The sequence below is a fragment of the Cyprinodon variegatus genome, unplaced genomic scaffold (assembly GCF_000732505.1).
Source record: "Cyprinodon variegatus isolate N-32 unplaced genomic scaffold, C_variegatus-1.0 Scaffold75, whole genome shotgun sequence".
NCBI lineage: Eukaryota > Metazoa > Chordata > Actinopteri > Cyprinodontiformes > Cyprinodontidae > Cyprinodon > Cyprinodon variegatus.
Genome location: NW_015150528.1, coordinates 201,677 through 223,721, shown reverse-complemented (window position 1 = coordinate 223,721; position 22,045 = coordinate 201,677). Strand labels below are relative to the sequence as shown.

General features: G+C 37.0%; 1 protein-coding gene across 8 annotated transcripts in view; it reads right to left on the bottom strand.

Annotated features, from left to right (window-relative positions):
* Window positions 1-5,506: 5,506 nt before the first annotated feature.
* The window catches only part of fli1 (Fli-1 proto-oncogene, ETS transcription factor), a 39,610-nt gene continuing 23,071 nt past the window's right edge, over window positions 5,507-22,045 (bottom strand). For all 8 annotated transcript variants that reach the window (XM_015372728.1, XM_015372727.1, XM_015372729.1 and 5 more), the window contains 5 exons: window positions 18,765-18,833; window positions 10,380-10,439; window positions 9,908-9,967; window positions 8,931-8,978; window positions 5,507-8,792 (listed from right to left, as the gene is read on the bottom strand). In XM_015372728.1, the coding sequence (XP_015228214.1) occupies window positions 8,263-8,792; window positions 8,931-8,978; window positions 9,908-9,967; window positions 10,380-10,439; window positions 18,765-18,833 (767 nt within the window). In that variant the 3' untranslated portion in view covers window positions 5,507-8,262. The remainder of the gene's footprint in view (window positions 8,793-8,930; window positions 8,979-9,907; window positions 9,968-10,379; window positions 10,440-18,764; window positions 18,834-22,045) is intronic.

Sequence of the window (22,045 nt, the reverse complement as noted above, 5' to 3'; positions counted from 1 at the left end):
AGTTTTTCATACAGAGAAAGATAACAATGGAAATGCTCGCAGCCGTGAATACAGACAGAGTTCATGCTATAATCGGCCAACATACAGGTTTCATCACTCACTGTCAAGGTGACTCAGCCTTTCAAGAATGTCCACATTATCATTGTGTCATTCACTAGAAGGCATTATGTGCAAATGATATCGGCTTTGAGAATGTAATGACTCCAATTGTAAAAAATAATAAACAGCATCGAATCTAAAGACAAACAGCACAGGATTTTCAAGGTGCTGTTGGAGGTGCTGTCAGCATAACATGGTGATCTCCTGCTACACACCAAAATCTGATGGCTCAGCAGATGATGAGAGTTCTTTGCTTTTTTCTTACTTTTGGGTGAAATCAAAGAGTTCTTGCACCCCAGAGGTGAAGATATCTCACTCCTGGAGGACACAGAGTGGACACTTGACCTTACATTTTTGAAGGACATTATACCGGGAAACGAAATCAGTTGAGCTGCGAGCTGCAAGGCAAACATCAACATGTTGTTTATATGATGCATGCTTTAAATTAATTTAAAGCCAAGATAAACATTTTCATATGTAACCTAGAGAGAAAAAAGGTGGTGCACTATCCCTCTGTGCAGTCAGTGCAGAAAGACAACGCGTCTACATCTGAGACATTTGAAATAGTTGCAGAAAAGTTCTGTATGGTCATAAAAGACTTGGGCAGGAGTGTAAATAGGTTAAAAAGCCTTGATCAGCTTGAGCCATGTGTGTCATTTATTTCCAATCCTTTCATGAATATAGACAAAACATGATATGCTAAGCAACTTAGTGCAGTGCTGCTGGATAGGTGAAGATGGAAATCATAACATTGTCTCAAAGCCCACAAGGCTGCACCAAACACCAAGTCTCCAGCAGAATAAAGGGACCTTCACAAGCTAACTTTTATTCTTACATCAGGCCATCATGCTTACTGTCTTTATTTATTAAAAAAACAACAAAAAATATTTGTCCTCAGTTGTATCAGTGGACTAGTTTACAGTACATAATAGTTTGAGTTCTATGAGGACAATAGTTGAGGTTACATGGCATGTCATTGAAATGAGTAATATCTTGGGCAATCTAACTAAGACTTTAAGGAAATTTACCTTTCAGTGCTAACACACTGTAGACATTTCTGCATGACAGACATGAGACACTCTCCTTCTGGGTAACCTAAAAGGGCTGACATGTGACATGGGTTAATGAAGATGACCCAAACCTCTCTAATGTGGTAGTATTTGTTAAAATATGCAGGTATTTGCTACCATTGTAAGGATGCTTCCTCTGTTTTATCAAAAACCTTGAAGGAAATGTTGGTGGGGGACCATTTATAGTTACTTTTTGTGGGTTAAGGTGAATTTAAAAATATTTTGTGAAATATTGTTTCCTATGTTTAACTTGGTGTTGTGTAACCTCTCTCCCATAGGCTGCCAGAGATCCACCCTGATCCTGACCAGGACTAAGTGGGAGAAAATGGATCAATGTTTGCCTATGTATCCTAATTAGATTTCAAATGTCCAGTATTGTTGTTTTTGCTCAAGCACAGATACCAGAGATAGGCAAAAGGTTGAGATAGGCTGATACCAGACAGAACAACTCCAGAAAATATGTGAAATCGGGCATATATTGTTATATATAGAATGACTCCCATTCCAAATGGATGGACCCCTTTGTCTGTTCCAATTTGCATGTTTTCAAAAAAAAAGAGGCCCTGAGGGACTACTGTATAAAATGTCGAACTCTATGCTATTCCTGACATTTTGAATTGAAAAAGCTTCCTGGATGGGAAGCAAAATGTATTCAAACTTGGAGATAAAGTCCAGTGGATTGTTTTTAATTTTCTTTTTTGGAATACTATAACCTGGATGACTGAGAACCTTCAGCTGCATATTTTCATAATTACAAATTGTGGAATTTTATGTTTTATTGAAAAGCAGTTACTGATTATCTGTATCCCTATATAGGCCCACTGACTGATTACATGATTGTTGACACCTGTGATGCTAATTAGTGGACATTCCGAGATTTAACATCTACCTTTGTTCGCATTGTTTTAATCTTCTCTCGGGCTACCATCCCTTTTATCCAGACCTATGTCATAAGTTAATTTTTTTAAATCATTCTATTGAATTGTGGTTCAAAAGCAAAGCTTGACTCTCATTTGTTCTTTTCATAGAAAGTTTTTTTTAATCTGTTTTATCGTTTTTTTCTTTAATTAAACAAGGGGTGCAAACAATTTTCTCCAAATGTGTAGAAAACTTATAGATTGTTAATCACTAACAATACAATGTTATTTTGAACCCAAGACCAAATACAAAGTTATCTGAATCAACATCATTTACAAAAATGTTTTGTAGATTCTTGAGGCTGGATCAGGAGATCCCATATTGTAAAAAAAAAAAATAAAAATTGGCTCAGGCTGTTGAAGTGATTTGTTGTTGCAAATTGACATTTAAATAAAAACATAAAGAAGGAAATCAGGGTTCTAGATGGGTGTATACACAGCAATCACTTTATGGTACATTAAATCTATGGCGTCATGATTGACATTTCAGTATTTAGAAGCTGGTCCTGTAGTGTAGAGATATAAAACAAAGTGTCCCCACTCTGATGTAGGCCAGACAAATGGCTATAATGAAGTATGGAGATTTGATAAGAAAACCTGTTTCTTAATTATATTATTTTCTTTTTATTTTTAGTTTATTGCCAAAGGTAAAATATATATTACAGGTAATTTACAATATGATAAACAAAACGTGTGGAGGATTCGCTCATAAAATGGGTTCAACATGCATTTTACGTCGGTACATTAAAGAGACTTACAATAGAGTGAAATTAGTTTTCCCTTTTTATTCCCCTTTCAATAACAAAAGGGGTGAAAGATGGTGTTTTAGATTTTACTGCACAATGGCTCATAAGCATGGTTTCAGTCAGTTTGAGTTATACTGTACTTTTTCTCGCTACCAATAGAGGTACAGCTAAAATATATTGTTAATTCATCAGTTAGTCTCTTGAATACAGATCCAACAATAATATAAGGGTGTCCATAAGTATTTCAATTCTTAAATTCTTATATTTCATTTTTCTTGACATTCTTCCAGAATCTTTTTATCTTTGGGGAGCCCCAGAAAATGGTCTCTAACCATTCCACACATTCTCCAGCTTTTATCTGCAGCTGTTTTTATCATAAATGATTTTAATAATGTTTTAAGAAATCTTACTTTTTTTCCCATCAGAACTCCCTTTAATTTTGGCAAACAAACAAACAACAAACAAAAACTTTAATCCCAGCTTCAGACATAAACACACATGTTACATTTGAAACTCAATACAGAAAAACAAACAAAAAACAATAAATATTTGTCATCAAAGAAAGGGTTACTTACCTGTCATTGAGTAATTTCCTACTTTATCAGGTCCATTAAACCTTTGACCGCCTTTAGTACGTATTAAAACAATAAGGCAGGCATCTGAAGTTGACAACATAATTAATTTTAAACAAACACTACACTAACACAGACACTAAGCTGTACAGTTTAGCTACAGCCCCTAAACTTAAAAATACAAAAAGACCAAATTAATAAACATTGAAGAAAAGTGAGGTTGATTGTAAAGCTGCAGGGATGCAAATACATTACAGTAATACGGACTGAAAATGTATGGTAGCACAACATTGTCAAAAATGTATTCTAAAGATTTCCTGCAGCAAGCAGAGTTCAAATCCAACGTTAAGATATACTCTAAATAAGTAATAAAACATCTAACTGTCTGACAATATATTACAAAACCTTAACCTTTTAGGGTTATGATAACCATAATGAGTAAGTTAGCTTTTGTTTTTAAGTAAATTTAATAATGGTACTTTTGGCCAACAGTTTAGTATTGGTTACATGATAAAACAAAATATTAAACTAGAAAATATAGCTTTTGTCTTTTTGTAATACTTCAAACTGTAACCATACTTTTTGTTTTACTTTAAGAGAGAAGACTTCCTCTTCTCCAAATGTCTTTCAATGTGCCTTGGTTAAAAAAAAAAAAGTCAGTTGTCAGTGGACAATGGCTGTCTCCTATCAGCTGCAGGCAGAATCTTAGATTAGGTTTAAGTGATGTGTATTGGAATTCAGTCAAACCTGAGTAACAAATTTGATGACTCCAGCATTTACTTCACAGCATAAAAAAAAAAAAAACTTTACTTCAACTCGAAAAAAATCCTTGATTTCTTCAGTTTGTTCTGTTACAATGGAACCACACCCTCGGTGAAATTATGTAACTGTGCGTGCTATACTGTCCTATTTGCCCCTCTGGCTATTTACTATGTCGCTTCAACATACAGCTTAAATTGTCTCTGTGGTTTAGTTGACTTTTTTCTGCATCCTACATTGCAAACCAAAGAAGCCAGCAGTAGTGCAGAAACACAATCAACAAGTGCTGTCAGAAAAACAAAATCTGGGAATATTCTAACCCAAAGGCAGTGAAGGTTATACCTCATAATGTGGCTTTGCTCAGCAGGTAAAAACTGAAGAATTGGGATTTAAGGTGTCTTATATACAGAAAAGTGGTCTTATGCACATTGAGGTATGAGGAATTGGGGTATGATCTGTTGATGTGCAAATACACTCTTATTATTCAATAATAATTATTGAATAATAATTGTTTAACATTATATAATTACTATGTCTACCAGTATAGTGTAGCATTGACTGTCTGATAGTAGATTTGGCCAGATAAACTGTTTTGGGATATAACAGAGCTTGGAATTGACACATAGACTTACTTAAGACTTGCACCCCAATGACTCACCTCATTTCTTCCCAAACATTTTGATGGCTGGTGTTTATACTTGCTAAGGAACCTTTGTATACAACAAAGATGCCCCTTCAGGAGACTAATAATTATACTCAAAGATGGAGTATACATGAGTACGTTGGGGGATTTCTTCTTACTTTGCTGTGATATCACAAAATTAAACAATATGTTTAAGGTGTCTCATTAAGTAAAGCTTTTTAGATAATCTTATTACAGTTTTGCAAAGGTGTAATCTGGGCTTCATTGTTTAAAAGCAAAGTACTGAATATAAAAAGCCATAAATAATGAAAAAAGATTACTTCATGTTCATTCATGTCAGACAAAAACATAAATGAGTGTATTATGCTTTACAGACAATAGACAAAAACACCAGGTTGGAATTGTATGTTGTAATGTGTAGATTTTTATGGCAAGTGCAATAACTGCTGCAGAAATGCTCTATAGGATCTACCCTTTGGTGGAGCCTTCATGCATAGACTGTGCATATTCTTTCTGTTCTTACAGGAGTCTGAGTGTGTCCCTACTTGTTTTATCTATCTGGTGTGTCCCTGGCTTGCTCATTGGCCACTAGAGATAGGCATCAGTCCCCCTCTGATCTAAACAGGATTAAACGGGTACAGAAAATGGGTCGATTTCCCCTGTGTTGGAGATAAAGCCAGACAGTGAAAGAGTACTGGAGAGGTAAAAACATTTATTTTGTCACATTTTCCTATACAAAAGCCCTTTTCAAAAGGTTTTACTTCATACATTGCAGGAATTACAATAATATTAAAAAATAATAGACTGCTTAATTGTGAAGTTATACACACAATACATATAATGGATTTAACATCCAAAATAAATTGCATATATGAAGAAGTAACACGTATCCCTCTTCACTTATAATGCTTATGAAACAAGAAGGTAGAGGGCACATTACCATAATTTCTTTATGCTACAGTTGAAATGTTCCCTTTTAATTTGTTCTCTTAAAGCTATACATCTGCAAATAAGATGGATGTAAATATTAATACTGTATGAATGAGTATCAAACACCTGAAAATCTTACAAACACAGAGTTAGCCATGGATTTCTTGTATAAAAAGGCAATGGAATTGCTTCATCAGATTATTGCCTGAATACAGAGTACAGGAATAATCTCTATCAGATTATGAGTTAAGCAGGCATTTGTGGTTTTAGGAATACAAAAAATAATATACAGATATATTTTTTTGACACTTACAGGCACTTAAGATGTTACAACTGGATTTCAGAAAATAACATCTGTGTGAAAACAACAACAAAAATGTTTAACTGCATTGCCCAAATGTACAGATATAAAAATACTTAAAATGCTCAATATACTACTAGCAGGAATGGACTCAAAAAGTTTGCATTTTTGACCGAGGTCAACTCGTATTAACTCTCTTGGCTTTTTATACTGTGTCATATATGAAAATAACTCTGCATAATTTATACAGTAAGTTGCTTTAATGCCTAGTTGACTGATGTTTATAAAATACTAAAAAATAGGTCTGACAAACGCACAGCGTTTGCGAATCTGAGGATTTCTTTGTTTCATCTCGTCATACTTCATTGGTTTTTGTTCTCGGAAAAAAAAAAAAAAAAGATTTTCAAGTGTCTATTTTCAGTGACTTTTTCATAATTTCTGAAATTGACAGTTGAAAAAATGATTATGGTTGTAATTTTGACGCACTTTTACATGACAATGTTTGAAATTCTGACTTGAGATTCGTTTGCATTTTGCTAGGCTTAAAGATCAGTGAGACATTTATGACCAAACATGCAGCTCTCAAGCTAAGATCAATCCTTGGAAGAAAAAAGGAAGAAAAAAACACTCCAACATAGTTTCTGTTAGTGAGAATTATATGATTCATCGCTTCTCTGCACCAACCTGTGCCATACTGGTTGGCCTAGAGATACAAGAAAGAACTTGGCAGATTCTATTGTTAGAAAATACTTTAAATAAAAATGGTTGATTTTTTTCATAAACATTTATTTTTCTTTGGAAATTTAGTTGTGCAATGGTAGTTGATAATGATGGTATCATATGGATGAGCAGTTGGAGCCTAACCCTACCTCTGTAAGGACTTACTGCTATGTTTTCCAGCACCTTTTTAAAACATGATGAAGAATTAATGCCATTTGGACAGAAAAACAACAGCCCCTAAAATGAAGGCTAACACAGCCCCGAAAAAGAACTACATACTCTAAAATTACTATCATGTTTCATGGCAATATGTGGACATGCATCATCAGGTTTCTTAAAAAAACACATCTGACATATTTTGATTAAGGCAAAGGCCTTTTCTTTTGAGTGTTATTCACAAGCCAGAAGACATTCACATTAATACTGATATGGTCGAGCAAAATAGCCTGGCTGAGAGAAAGAAACAAGGCAAACACTTAGCTTAGTGTGTACTGTAGCCTTCCAAAAAATAAAGAAAAAAACAAAACAAAACAAAAATAGAGATATACATTTGAACTGGGCAGGAACTATATTTGCAAATCACCCCTAATAAATCTTGACTTATCTTCCACAACACAATTGATTTAACTCTATGTTTAAGGTGTGCTCATTACCCATTATCTCTCTCAGCTTCACACAAAATACATGGAAAACATTCTTTAAGCAACTGAGTTGACCCAGGTTCAGCAGAAACATACAGCGCTTCATTCTACGGCATCTAACTCCTCTCAAGCCTTCCAGTTTTGGAGGATAAATTACATGGCGGCACGGTGAAATGCATGTTCCAGTCGCCAAATTTCATTCAGTGCTGAGAAAAGTCCCTCTTGCAAGATCTCCTACTTGTCTATTGGAGAAACATATGTACACAAACCCTCTCTCTCTTTCACACACACACACAGACACACAAAACCCCCAAAACATGCAAATAAACAGAAAGGCAGAAAGAAAAACAGTGGAAAAACCCCACAAGGTAGTAGATAAGCGGCAAAAGCTGATTTTTTTAAGCAAAGTGTACAAACTGTACTGAGAAGGACAAGATTGAGACCCAAGTGATAGGCCCATGTCGGCTAAGGTAGCATGAAAAATAGGCTGACACACTCAGGTTCAAGACCATTCCTTTGGCTTCGGGACACTTATTGGCTTAGAGGTGAAGTTATCCAGAGAGAGTGGAAAAGACACGTCCAAGAAACTTAGATGTGCATAAAAAAAACAAAAAAAAAAAACAACAACTGACAAACAGTCATAATAAGTAGTATTCCATTATAGACCAAGGTATCCAGTTTTTTTTTTATAGATTCTTACATGAAAAAACCTTCAATAAACTAGTCTTTATTGAGGAACAGCATTTCTTAAGATGATTGTTTCCATCGATTCAGTCTTTGGCATTACAAAGAGTGCAGGTCAGCAACTTTGGTGGGGGGAGAAGGTAGGTTTTAGAAGTTGGTCATTGATCAGTGTGGGTTGTCCTAATAGTAACTACCGAGATGGGATGGCACATGAGTGTTAGGGTGGCGAGGAACATTTGGGTTAGGGTAGATGCCTGCAGTGGGTGAACTCCAATACTGAGCAGTGGGTCCGAAGAAATTGGAGGAGGTGACTGGCATAGATGGAGGGTGAGGGGATACAAAGTTGACCTTTTGCTGGTGGGCATGGTAGGAAGGCACATAGGCTAGGTCCGACGGGTATTTATACATGGATGACTCGGTGGGGTGTGGCTGCAGCGCCTGAGCAATGCCATGGAAGTCGAACTTGTAGGCATAGCGTTTGCCATGCACTTTCGTCATGATATTTTTGTCATAGTAGTAGCGCAGCGCACGGCTCAGCTTGTCGTAGTTCATGTTGGGCTTGCTCTTACGCTCACCCCATCGCCGCGCTACCTCATCTGGATCTGTCATCTTAAATTCTCCATTGGTCCCTTCCCAAGTGATGCACCCTGCATTGGCACTGTCAGACAAGAGCTCCAGAAGAAACTGCCATAGTTGGATTTGACCTGAGCCTAAGGGTGGATAGAGGTACAAATCTTGGTTAGGTACAGTTAAGGTCTCGACAAAGTTCAAGTATAATGTTGTACGTTATGCTGACTAACTTAAGGTTTGGTCCAGCTTAGAAGTCTTGAACATGTCAATAATCTTACCTGGGTTGGCGAGACGACTACTGGTAGGGCCCAGGATCTGGTAAGGATCTGTGGACAAATAAAAAGTTTAAGTCTGCAGTCAGATTTCTTCTTATTGTCCAACATCATTATTTCATCTTGAAAAAAAAAGCTAAAAGCTCAAATTTATACCATGTCACAATTCAACTGTTTATAAAGGATTCTACTCAAGACGGTATCAGTATCATTATCGGGTACTCTACTGCAGATGAATAGTTTGTTAGTTATACATAATGTCAAATCACTTATTGTATAAATATAAAATGATTAAATTCCTTAGAAAGGAATGAAAGCTACAAATAATGATACATTCTATTTTTAGATAACTTGACATTACATCTAATCTTCTTTTCTTTTGGCAGGTTTAATGTTCCTCAGTATCATAGGGTTGTTTTCCACTGTTTTCTTTACAAAAGGGTGTGAGTTGTTGTTCATTCCTTTTTAAAATACCTCAGAGGAGTCCTGTTAAATTTAAGGCATACTTGAACAGGTCATACTTCTCAGGTTTTCCTTCAACAAAAACTAGAAACTTCTTTGGAAATTAAAAATTTCCATATTGGAATATTCCTTCAGCAGATAAATTAAGTGCTTCAGGGGTCTATATATATATATATATATATATATATATATATATTTATTTATTGATATCTATTTTTTTTTTTTTTTAGAAAAACAACTTTCTTTTGTGAATATATCCTTTTTGAAAATTGACTTGTTTAATTTATTTATGTCCAACTCTCTGAAAATCAAGAGAAACCTCACCAATAATTATGAATAAGATAATCATGATAATCCTTTAGCATAGTTCTGTTTATTCACTTGTGGTATTATGATAAAGCAACCTTTTTCTTTCTAGTCTTCTATACAGTTTTAGGAAAGACATTTATTCATAATTATATAGACTCTGAACAAAGAAGTTCTGAGTCAAGAAGCAGAAAAGATGCAGAGTAAGCAGTTACCTGGCTGAGCTCTGGGCTGCTCAGTGGATTTGGTCACATTCTGAGGAACTACAGGGGAGCCTGCATGGAGGAATGCAATTAATGGATGATGATGATGACATAGAGAAGGAGGCATAAAATATTTTAGAGAAGGTGGTCAAGGATTACAAGACAACATGTCTTGAATGCAATTAAATAGATGTTCAAGATAAATGGGAAAGTTGCTTTCTTCTGTAACCGTTAGGAGTCTTTTTTTTTTTTTTTACAATCTGAGACTGTTTCTGTCAGTAATACACTTCCTTTGGGTTAAACTCAGTATTAAGCTATTCTAGCATTATTATGAGATGTAGTATATCCATTGACAAAGTTTAGTTTTGCTATGTACTATAGAAATTATCCCTTCTCAGAAGGTTTCAAGCACATATTCATAAAAAAAATACTAAAAACATAAATTGAATTAAATTGTTTGACATTTTACTGTATGTGATCTTACCTTTGCCACTGTGCATGTTGTTAGACCACCCCGTCCGCCTTACAGCATCATATGAAAGATCTAAAAAGAAAAAAAAGAGATGAGTAAATTATATGTTGTTTAAAAAAAAAGGAGATTACTAATTAACTGGATGCAAAAGGGAAGTATTTTAGTTGCCCAAGGTGCAGAATACTATTACAATACTTCAGATTTCGTCAAACCACAGTCCTAAAACCCCTCAATGTGCACATGGTTAAATAAAAAATGTCCACTCGTAGCTGATCATAAGAATGCAGCCTTAACAGGTGTCAAGTCGTCTTAATAAATCAATCAGAATAAGATTAACGATATTCCCCACAGGATATCTGGACATGCTGGTGTGGTTTAAGCTTGCTTTAGTGGTTAACATTTAGATGGCACAATCTTTGAGAAAGTTCACATCTTGCAACACACTTGCCACAAATTGCTGATGCAAATGAACAAATAACAGACACACTAAAGACACACACTTTAACAGAACAATAGCCAGACAAAAAAGTCCCACTATTAGCAGCTTCCATGAAGCCTTTGTCGAAATGTGAATTCACCTGCATGGATACGCCCTGTCTGCTTTGTGTCTGTGTGCTGTGTGATGCTGGACAGGTTCCATCAAAAAATCTATCATTCTGACACAAGTGCATGCAACAGAAGCTGTGGCAATGTCTAAAATGCCCTGGCACAGTCAAAGTGCACCTGGCTGGTGCCCTTGATTGTTTGTATTATTACAGACTTAAACAGATCAAATAGCCACCAGAATGCATGGAAAATATGATGTTTATTAATGTCTAATTTGATTTACTCTTTTGTCAAACATGTTATCTTCAGTATAATCTCTGGCAGCAAATCTTTATTATTAGTAGTTAAGCAGTTTGTCCTTCAGTGGGAAGAAAGACGGAGCCCCTGTAAAGTTGATAGCTTTGTGAACAACAAGATGTCTGAAGGCCAAAAAAGTATTTCATTTATCTACAGAGAGTACAGAATTTTTCAAAAATAATTATAATTTCACTGCATGAATTAAATGTTGGAATAGGAAATGAATGATCAGCATAAACTTGTCATTGTTATCATGTCATTTTTGAAACCACATTTTAAAACCCTGGTATGCCAGTGTATTGGCAAACAGAGCATGCTCAACTTGAATGATTTAAAGATAAAACATTTTCTTTAAAAGTACCTTTGATGGAGGGACAGAGACCATCGAGGACAGAGTGAGAGCTGTCGAGATGGGAGGTGACTAGGCTATGCAAAAGGACAGAGGTGTTTTGATGGCTGAGGGAGGGACAGAAGCGATTTATGGCAGGAAGGTCATAATAAGCAGAGAACACAATTATTTATCTGGAATTGATATGAGATAGTGCTTTTGAGGATGGCAATTTCTGTTTTATCTGAGTTGAGTTTCAGAAGGGTGTTGGGAACCAGGAGTTTAAAGCAGAAAGGTAACAGTAGATATGGAAGGGAGGTTTTATGGATTACATCAGGGATTCAGACTCATTAAACATACATTACATCAAGGATCCACCCATTGTCTACACCTGCATGCAGGGTTGCAGTAGGGACAGATTTCTATCTCTACAGTAGAGACAGACCCACACATCGGCCAACATTTTTGGTCGATATCAGAGTTTTTATCAGGTATCAGCATCAGACAATTTATTTCGGCCGATTCATGGCTGCATTCTGCAGGCCTGCCTTGAGATCATTTGAAGGATATTCATTGCCGTTCACTTAATTTACTCTCCCTTGTTAATGTTTTGTTTGATTTATTAACGAATGTTTCTTTTCTGTTTAAACAGAGACTTGTATAACATTTTTTATCAATTCATAATGTTTTTGATTTAAATAAAGGAAAAACAGCAATATCAGCTCCAAGAATCGTCCCCAAAATATCCGCAGCAGAGATCAGGGATCAATATATATCACAGGCCGGCAAAGAACAGCTACTTAAACTAACATGCATATTTTTAAACTGTTTGAAGTAACTGTTTGAACCAAGAAAAAAGTCAGTCATCCAGAAGCACATTTACAATCTATGTAGACCTCTTTGTTGATCATATTTGCCATATTTCTGACAGTCTATGTGCTTTTTGCCCTTTGTTTCTTTGTGGGTGCAGAGTTTAGTTATTTTGAACTGAACAAGTATTGAAGATATTTTTGGCTTCTTATAATGATGTTGGGATAAATTTATATCTCACTAAAACCGATATATCTGCAAAACTAAGCTCTTGAATACTTGGCTTTATACAATACAGAAGGTCACTTACTATTGATTGGTTGGAGAATGCTCAGTTTTTTTTTCTTCTATTTATCCCTTCAAATATCATTTAATATTGAGGAATTAATTCACATCAATTTGATTGAAACCTAGTTGACATTAAATACTTATCTGAATATATCTTTACTGTAAGTGAGAAAGTGTGTGTTTGAAAAAGCACCACAGCAATACATCTATCAAGTTGTAGATGTTTTCCTGCACAATGCAATACTGCCCTCATGTGGAGAATGGTATCGTAATATTTCTGATGCTTGAAAATTTGCAAGTATTTAAATATTGATATTTTCACTCTAGTCTTCACCAACATAAACTTGTAGTGTAACTTTTTAAAGACTCATTCCGTGAGCAAACACCTAAATTGACAAACTGACCCGGTGTCGCCATAGAATATGAAAATGTCAAAGGACTAGTAGTTGTTAGAGTATCCCATTCTTAATTAGCATCATATACCCACAATGGGAAAGTTTCCTGATCCTTGGAGGCTTATCTGTCTCATCACCAGTTTCTACACTTCTTAACTTTTAGCCCATTCCTCCAATATCTGCTGTCAATAGAGATGTTTTATGGCATCTGTGGTTCTTTAGAGGAATTAAGTGAACAATAAAAAGTAAAAGGTTAAGAAAAGTGACAGCATAGTTAAAGGAATGATATCAACTTTCAATGGGAAAAAAAAGACAAACGGATAAATAAACAAAATGCAAAAAATGGTAGAGGAGGCACAAATAGTGAGAATGCTTCTTTGGTTCAGAGGAGCTGTCAGGTTCAATCTGGTGTGGGCCGACAGGATAGCCAAAGACCAGCGACTGGGGGAGAGTCCTAGGAGACTTGTGTTTCCTGCCTGCTTCTCCTGCAGACAACCTCTCTTTGTTTTACTGGCCCTTTTTTCCCCTTTACTCACTGCCAGCCCCCCCTCCACCACACCTCACCCCCGCCAACCAATCCCCATCACCCTGCAAAAGAAAATCTCCCAAAGGGGGCTACCTCGGCTGCCGAGAGGGCTTAGGAGTTGGTGGAGGAGGAGAGGTAAAGAAATCCCAAACGGTGAGTTGCAGACAGATAATAAAGGGCATGAAAAAAGGCATGAAAGAGGGGAAAGCAATAAAAAAAACCACTGAATCAGACAAAAAGTAACTCTGGAATTCGAAAAGAAAACAGCGGCAGCATAGGCAGGGACTGTCTAGTAAGGGTAGAGGGATGCCTGGTTGTTTCATGCTTTCAGGATCCTAACACCTACTAGAAATTATTTTTGTGTCTCATGATAACACTTTAAAAATGACTGCAAAAATCTTGATTTCTTTGAACGACTAAAGTTTATGAACCGTTAAGGGCTGTAACTTCACACACACTTTACCATGTGAAAGTTAGGGAAGTGGAAGTGAAACTACATAAGAGAAGGAAGGAGCCACAGATGCATGAAATACAAAGCCCCAGTGATTGTGTGAGGGGGCAACCGTGCAAACACAAACAAGAAAATGCGTACAGAGATCACCCTCGTCCCCACCCCGTATCCCCCTCCTTCTGCCTTCATTTTTCCAGACCTCGTTCTGACTGAGACTCGCGCCAGTTTCCACTCTGGTCTGGGGTGTGGTGCATGCTCCTGGGAGACTTCAACTGGTGGACCAGTTAGTCAAAACAAGACCTGAGCACTCCATAGAGAGGATGACAGAGAGAATCACAGAGAAAAGAAGAAATATAAAAACAGATTGAGAAACTGAGAGGAAGATAGAACAACCAAGCCAAGAGACTGAGGCAGAGACAAAGAGCAGAAGTATAGACTCAGGCCATGGACTAATTTTAACATTGAGTTTGGGCCAGAGAGCAAGAGAGAGAGAAAGAGAGAGGGACCCAGACAGGCTAAACTTTTTTAATACCCATAATACAGGTGCTTTAAAAACCATCTGTGAAGAGACAGAGCCATAAAAGGAGGAGAATAATGACAAAGTAAAGTAGTTAACCACAAAATGGGCAGAAGGTGCTAAAAAAATACAAGCCTACTAATGTACAAATGTTCAAAGACCACTTTTTACATGTAATTGAATTACTTCAAAATGATGGATGTTCTAAAACATTTTCTTTATTCTTAGTCCAACTAATCCAGAACTTTTGCCCATTCTTCTTCATAAAGCTTAGAAGTTCAAACTTAGTCAGTGTGGAGGGATAGTGTCTGTGGATATATATCTTTGAGTTCTTGCCAAAAAGGCTCAATTGGATTTAGGTTTCCAGCTCTGACCAACTTTGCTGTCTATGTTAAAGGAAAGCAGGTCCACAGCATGATGCTTCCATGACCACTTCTCATCTTAGGAAGACAGTGTTCCGCTTGTGTGTTTAGAACCCTGCACAAAGCTTCAGAGAAACCCAAAATATGTATGATTTATTGCTTTTTTTCCCTCTCCTTTATGAAGGCTAGATTTGTGAACTGCAGGACTGATGGTCGTCCCACCTGAGCAGCACCCTTGCCAGCCGGACAAACTTACTTGGTCTGTAGGTCAGTCTGGTAAGACTCAGACTCTTTAAACTAAAACAGACCAGACCAATCAGAGCAAGAGAGGCCGGGTGTTATACTTTCATTATGGCTAAAATTACCCACAATGCAACAACACTTTTCTGTAAACATAGCAGTCAAGATTGCAGCCACAACACAGCAATGTTTTAAAGAAACTTTTTATTATGTCCAGTTGAGCTGAATAGATCTTAAAAACATCAACTACTGGCAACTATAACAGCTCTTCTTTAAAAGAGATATTTTTTAAGCCATCTGTAGTTCCAACTCTTTTCCACTGACGGTTAGTCCTGCCTTGGCCCGACCTTTAAGATCGGGCTCTACCAGCTCTTTTCTCGACTGTAACATTACAGTACGTATAGGCCATAAGTTAGTCTGGCTAGTCAGGCTACATAAGCAGCGGATCCCTGCACCTCCTCCATGGACCTTGAAGTAGCTTCTCTGCTAATCCCTAGCCCTCATTGTCAGGCTTCTCAGTTGAGCTATATGACATTATCGTGCCTACTTCTTTTGGGGCAATATATCTTGTATGATATTTGCCAAACTTTATAAAATCTGTTGCTAAAATAAAGATTATGATGATGACTGGTTAATCAGTGCTGGCCCGATAGTTTACTCATCTATCCTGTCTCGCTTGGTCTCCACAATAGGTGAATGCAAAAGTTTGCACTGGATATTGTTTTGGAATATCTGAGGAAAAGGAGGCTGAATTGCTGTGGAGAACTATGAATTATTAAATTCTTATGCTAGTCATGCACAACTTTGTGTTGGTCTGTTTCATAAAACCCAGATATGATACACTGAGATTTACTGTTGTGATGTATTAAACTTTAAGTGATATATATATATATATATATATATATATATGTATATATATATATATATATATATATATATATATATATATATATACAGTATGTCCACCATAAAATTGCAGACCAAGAGCTTAAATGCACACATTCACAGACACACAGATCCTTTCATAGCTCCTGCATTCCGTGTTTTATATGCTCTCTTTTATTCATAACATTGCCTTTTACACCGCAGAATCTGGTGCAGATTAAGGGTTGTCTCCTGCCATATACTTGTGCTTACTCTACCTCAAAGAGCCTGTATGGTATTTGGCTGATCTCACAAGGCAATATGAACATGAACATCTGGCAGCGCTCATCTGCACAGACGTTGATAATGGGTTCTCAAGTAAGGCACCTTTTATTGTCAAGTCCCAAACGTAAGCTTATAATCCTGACATTTTGTCCTTTTGTTTTATTTTAGCTTTTTAAAACTGTTTGCACCACAGTAACATAAATGTTCCATAAGTACACTAAAATAGCAGCAAGGATATTGAGTCACTTTTATTCCAAAAGGTGGAATATATAGGCCAGGGTCTCTGCTTACAGTCAATGCAGACGCTGGTGTTACAGGAGCCCATTATAGCAATCACCTCTTGTGAAAGGGAAATGCTTTCGAAGGGAGTGACCCGCTGTTCCTGCCAGTCCAAATACCTGGTGCTGAGAACCAGGAAGACCAGGGTCAGGGGGTGACAGAGCAGAATCTTATCTGGCCTGTCCATTGGTCTATTAGGTTGAAGCTGTGTAAGAACAAGTCCACAGCCGGGTAACTCTCACCACAGGGCTAGATAGAAAAAGAGGCATAGGGCATTCTTTAACACTTATCAGAGCTAGTATTTCCTTTGCCACTGCCTTGATAGGGCCCCTCATCCTGTAGGCGAAGCTATCAGTGTTATTGCAGTCATTTCTCTCGTCTCTGGTGGTGACACTCTATAGCTGATGTAAATGATGTTTTTTTTTCTTTCTTAGAGATATGCAGCCAGTGCCTATTCCAGTTGTGTCAGCACAAAGTAATGTTTTTCAGGGGAAAAGCCATCAAGAGGAAAAGGACAGTCATTCTGAAAAGCCCTGTCCTTGGAACTCTTGACTCTGACTTTTTAAAACAGTAACACTGGAATAAACAAAACAAAACAAAAATATATATATAATTTTTTGCTAACTTTATTTTTAGTATGAAAAAAAGCATTTAAATTCCCAACTTGGTTACTGTTCTGTAGAACAAAAGTAGTCTAATTTGCATCCATGCCATTGAAAAGTTAGAAGCATTTTATAGCACTTCAGCCTAATATAACATTTGTAATTTTTATACTTTGTCATTCTTCCATTAAGCAAATGTTCATATTTGTTTTCTTAATTGAATATTAGCTGTCTCCTTTTGGCCATAGTTGCCTCTAATATAATATTCTCTCATCCATAAAATGAGACTAAACCAAATCCTGCTGCAGTTAATCAAAACTGCTGAACTAAGTTGTCTTTAAACAGGAATTGGCTTAATATGATCCATGTTGTCTGTATGCAGTTTGTGTAGCGTTGGTGATAAAAAATCACACAAAACTACCGGTGTGATGATGTTTTTTGAGACAATGTCTGGACAGCAGTTTGTTCAGATTGTTTTTTTTTGTTTTTTTTATCTTAACATTAATTTTTGACAAACTGGATGAATTGTTTACAGCTATAAGTTTACACTTAGCAAATACATGCATATCTAACACAAATATGTTTTGCACTTTCTCCACTGCAAAGTCTTCCAGCAGAACAGCTGGTCCCCATAGAGGCTGGTGGGTAGATATTACTGATGAAATAGTCACACTGATTTCTCTAGCACCCCCCATCCCCACAACTACCCCCCACCTCTGCACTTTGGGTGTGAAAGATGTCTGACAGATAATGTTCCTCAGGTGCAGCTTGATCTCATATGCCTGAAGAAACACTATAGTGTATCTGTATCAGATGGTTAAAATAAATCCTATAGGAACATGTTCCTCTGTTATCATTATTAATATTTTCATATATGAAAAATACATAACTTGCACACACGTGGTTTCACAATTCTTGCAAATGAAGCATAGAGTTCATGTGGGAAAAAAAAAATGGGATCTCCGATGTAATTATTTCAAATTGAGTCTTTAAGTTGCATTTTAAAACTTCTTGTCGCTAAAGCCCATCATGCAACATACACTCATTTCCATCCAGCCTCCCCTGTTGTGTACAATAAGCACACAATGTTGCTTCAGCACCTGTCTACCATGTCTGCTCTTCCAGTAATCAGTCTCCTTTAAATAATCACTGTATTTGAAGTCTGTTTGTGCACGTTTGGTGCTTTGGAAAAAACTAATCAGCGCTCTGTTCTTGCCGAGTTTGTTAATATGGCTCTATTCAGCTATTCCATTTCTAAGCTCCACTCTGTTGTCACGGCATTCAGGTAGCTGTTTTGAATAGCACAATCTGCTGGCTCATATCACCTCAGCTACACAAAAGCCGCACCTGCCTGGAGCATTGTCCTTTGCAATCAGCCATTGCATATGCTTTGCTTGTGGTGATTGGGCTGTTTTCCGAAGTGTGCCGTTGCTTTGTGTCCTCTTGTTGTTACATGCATCGATAACAATGGCAGGAATTGTGATCCAGAGTCCCATTTAAGATTCATCACAACATTTTCTAACCAGATGAGTAGTTTTCCATATATCATATTTAATCAGATAACAAATAAAACATGATTTTGTTTTTAAATAGAAAAACGTCTTTACCTTCTTTGGCAGCCAAACGCGGTGATGCGTCAGTGTGAGATGGTGTATTGTAGGATAACGATGAGCTACCTGTAAAATAACGAGACAACAAAATTAAATCCTACTCATTCATCTGTGATTCTAAGTGTGGGTGTTAAAATTACAGAGCAAGAAACAAACACACATTTTTCATAGTGTTTTTAAAAAAAGTCACTTTGTGAACATTGCATTGAATGTTTCTGCCTCAACAATGAATTTCAAATGGAAAGCAACTGGTCCATACAAAGTTGAGACATCTTCATTGAGCTGCCAGCAGGTGGCAGCAGAAAACTCATGTCCATTTCATGTAATGCCATTGAATTCTTGAGTTGCATTGGTTTTTATTTCAAAATAATATAAAAGTGTTTGAAAAAAGTACATCCAACCCAGAGTAAATCAAATACAGCCCACATGCGAGGTGCTTAAAATGTAAAGAAAACCCCCTCAGTGCCTCTCTGTGTTTTCCAGTACAAGTGCTCCTCCTGGGAGGCGAGAGTCCTCATATGGCTGCCTATTCACTTCACCTTATTGAGCAGAACTCTGTGCCACATTCCTCCACTTACACAGGCACCCTGGGCGGCACCAAAATGCTCTCTTAATTTTAGCCGCCCCGAGGCATAAATCAGCGAGTGGAAAAACAGACCCAAAAAATCCACAGAGAAAACACAAGAGCAGTTAGTGCAAAGAGACTGCAAGCCAAGATTTAACACTAAGATGACTGAGCACTGGGAGGATACCTTTTCTGAATGGAGCTAAATGAAAGACAACCTTAAGTACGAATGGAAATAAAAGCCCAGCCGCATTGAGATGTTTGCTTGAGATCTGATGCAGGATCCTTACCTAGTGTGTGCTGCTGGTGGTGGTGGAGGGGCCCGTCGTGGCGGGCTAGGGGTCTGTTTTTTTAAGGGGGTGGCTGCAGAGGTGAAACACTGGGGTTCTCCACAGATGCATTTTAACCTCGACATACCCCACCCCTCTGTTCTACCTACTCCGCGGCACCCCCAAGGGTCTGGGTCTAGTTTAGAAAGCTGGGGGCCTTAGAACAGGGGAGCTATTGTGTAGGAAAGGGTCCCTCCACAGCAATCAAACGCAGCTCCCCATACAAAAATAATTCCACACGTTCAGTATAAGCATACAGAGGCTAAGGAGCCACCAAAGCAGTGTCTTTAGAATGAGGGTAAAAAATGTAGGAGAAAAGACACAACCAATGGGGAGGGAAGGGAAATGAAGGGAGATGGAAAGGACCGTTAACCCTTTTCCTACTGTGTGCCACATATGTGGGCTGACCCAGACAGGCAAACAGGCAGCATTGCAGAGCAAACCTCAAACCATCCCACAGAGAAATTCAGGACCTCCGCATGGCTGAGAGTGAGAGTGAACGAGACAGAGGAGGGAGAGACCACAGCTGACTGTTTGGTGGAGGAGAAAAGTTGGCTGTGCTGCCTATTTATTTGCACGGCCTCTTCCTCTTTTAGAAAACAAACATGTCCTGGTAATCTGACAGCACAGTGGGATGACTGGCCAGCCTTTGAAACCCTTACTCTCCCTTTGTGTCTTGACTAACATCTGTTCAGAGTCTGTTAGATTACATAACATCTACAAACAATTTTCTTTTCTCCCCTTCCTCTGACTGATGGGTCTCTCAAAAGCAATGCTCCAAAGTTTGAGACGCTTAAAACAGACATAATCTTTCTCCAGCCTTATTTCTAACTTACCAAAAGAAAATCCACAATGCCTAATCTGTAATGCTGCATTGTAACTTTAGTCTGAACACTGCCCGGTTTTGAACCCCTTACCACGTAATACAAGGCAAATTGGCTCCAGCCATCCATTAAGCTCCACAGTACAAAACTCCATTTATACCAGCCTTAAAGAAAGAAGTATATAAAAACAGGGCTATTACTAAAATATGTACAATTCATTGAAAAACTAATGCTCTTTTGCTAGTTAAATAAAAGCCTTTGGCAAAACCTAGATCGTTATATTTTTTACACTAATGTCTTTTTACCTACCCTATTACCCTATTAAGATTGCCTTAGTGTTTTCATGCACGTTATTCAAGTTATGGTCTTTCCAGAAGGTTTAAAAAAGATTTCCGGCAATATTCAAGAATATTCTAATGTATGGTTTTTAAAAAAGTAGTGAGCAATTTTTCTAACCAACCATGTAGGTTTCTCCATCTTTTCTGAATCCAGATTAGTACAGTAGGGGAACTTCTCCTCTGAGAGCATCAAGCACATCAAACTTTCACCAACTAAAAATTACAATCTCAAAACCATTATTATTTTTCAATGCTATTCATTTTACCTTATTTCCAAACGCTCTTCATTTTCCATTGGGTAAACAAGCCATTAAATACACAAGCCACTGAATAATTACTGATAAATCGTTGTGAAAGGTGGCACCACCTATTGGTAATCTGCTGTGAAATAAGTTATTAGAACAGAAAAAGTCTTTTCAATCACATGTTAATAGAAATAACTTTCACTGATAAAAAAAATGAAACATTTCCAACTTCAGTTCTCATAAAATGTTATTTTTTAATTTAAAAAATGCTTTATTTGTTCTGTTGTCAGTATGTGTCTCAGACAGGAACATTATTAGTGGTATACCACCTCATACCTCTATTTCCAATCTAAATAAGCAACTGCTAAAGTTTCTAAAATATCAAATTCATAAATTGTAATGTTGTTTTTATGACTAAAGCTGTTTTAGGAAGGAGGAAGTTGACATTTCTGTCTGTTGAACAAGCTGTTAATTTTATTTTTTATACAAAACAAAGTCACTTAGAGGATTGTGTACTACAAGGTAGACAATAACTGTTCACTGATTTTTTTCCTGTTTCAAATCAGATATTAAGGTACAAATTTTCCAATAAAGCTGACAATGTATTGGAAAAACCTGCAGTTTAAAATAAAATCCAAAACCAGCTCCCTACAGACTGCCCACTTTAACAACAGATGGTTTTACAACTTATCCTAAAATTTAGATTATTTCTGTTGTTACTCTCTAAACAACAGTAAAAGAGTTGAATTTACTATTCAGTCCAGTTTGTAAAACAATAATAGCATGTTAAAAAGCCAAATAAAAAAGTGTTTGAATCTCTACACCCATTACTCTCAAGCTATGGTACAGGTATACCAATTGGTACTAAACATTTTTGAATTACTACTTATTTATAAGTTGAATCCAAAAGAATTAAAAGTTTGGGCCTAAGTTTGATGGGCTTAAGTTGAAGTAAACATTTTTGAAGCATATGAATC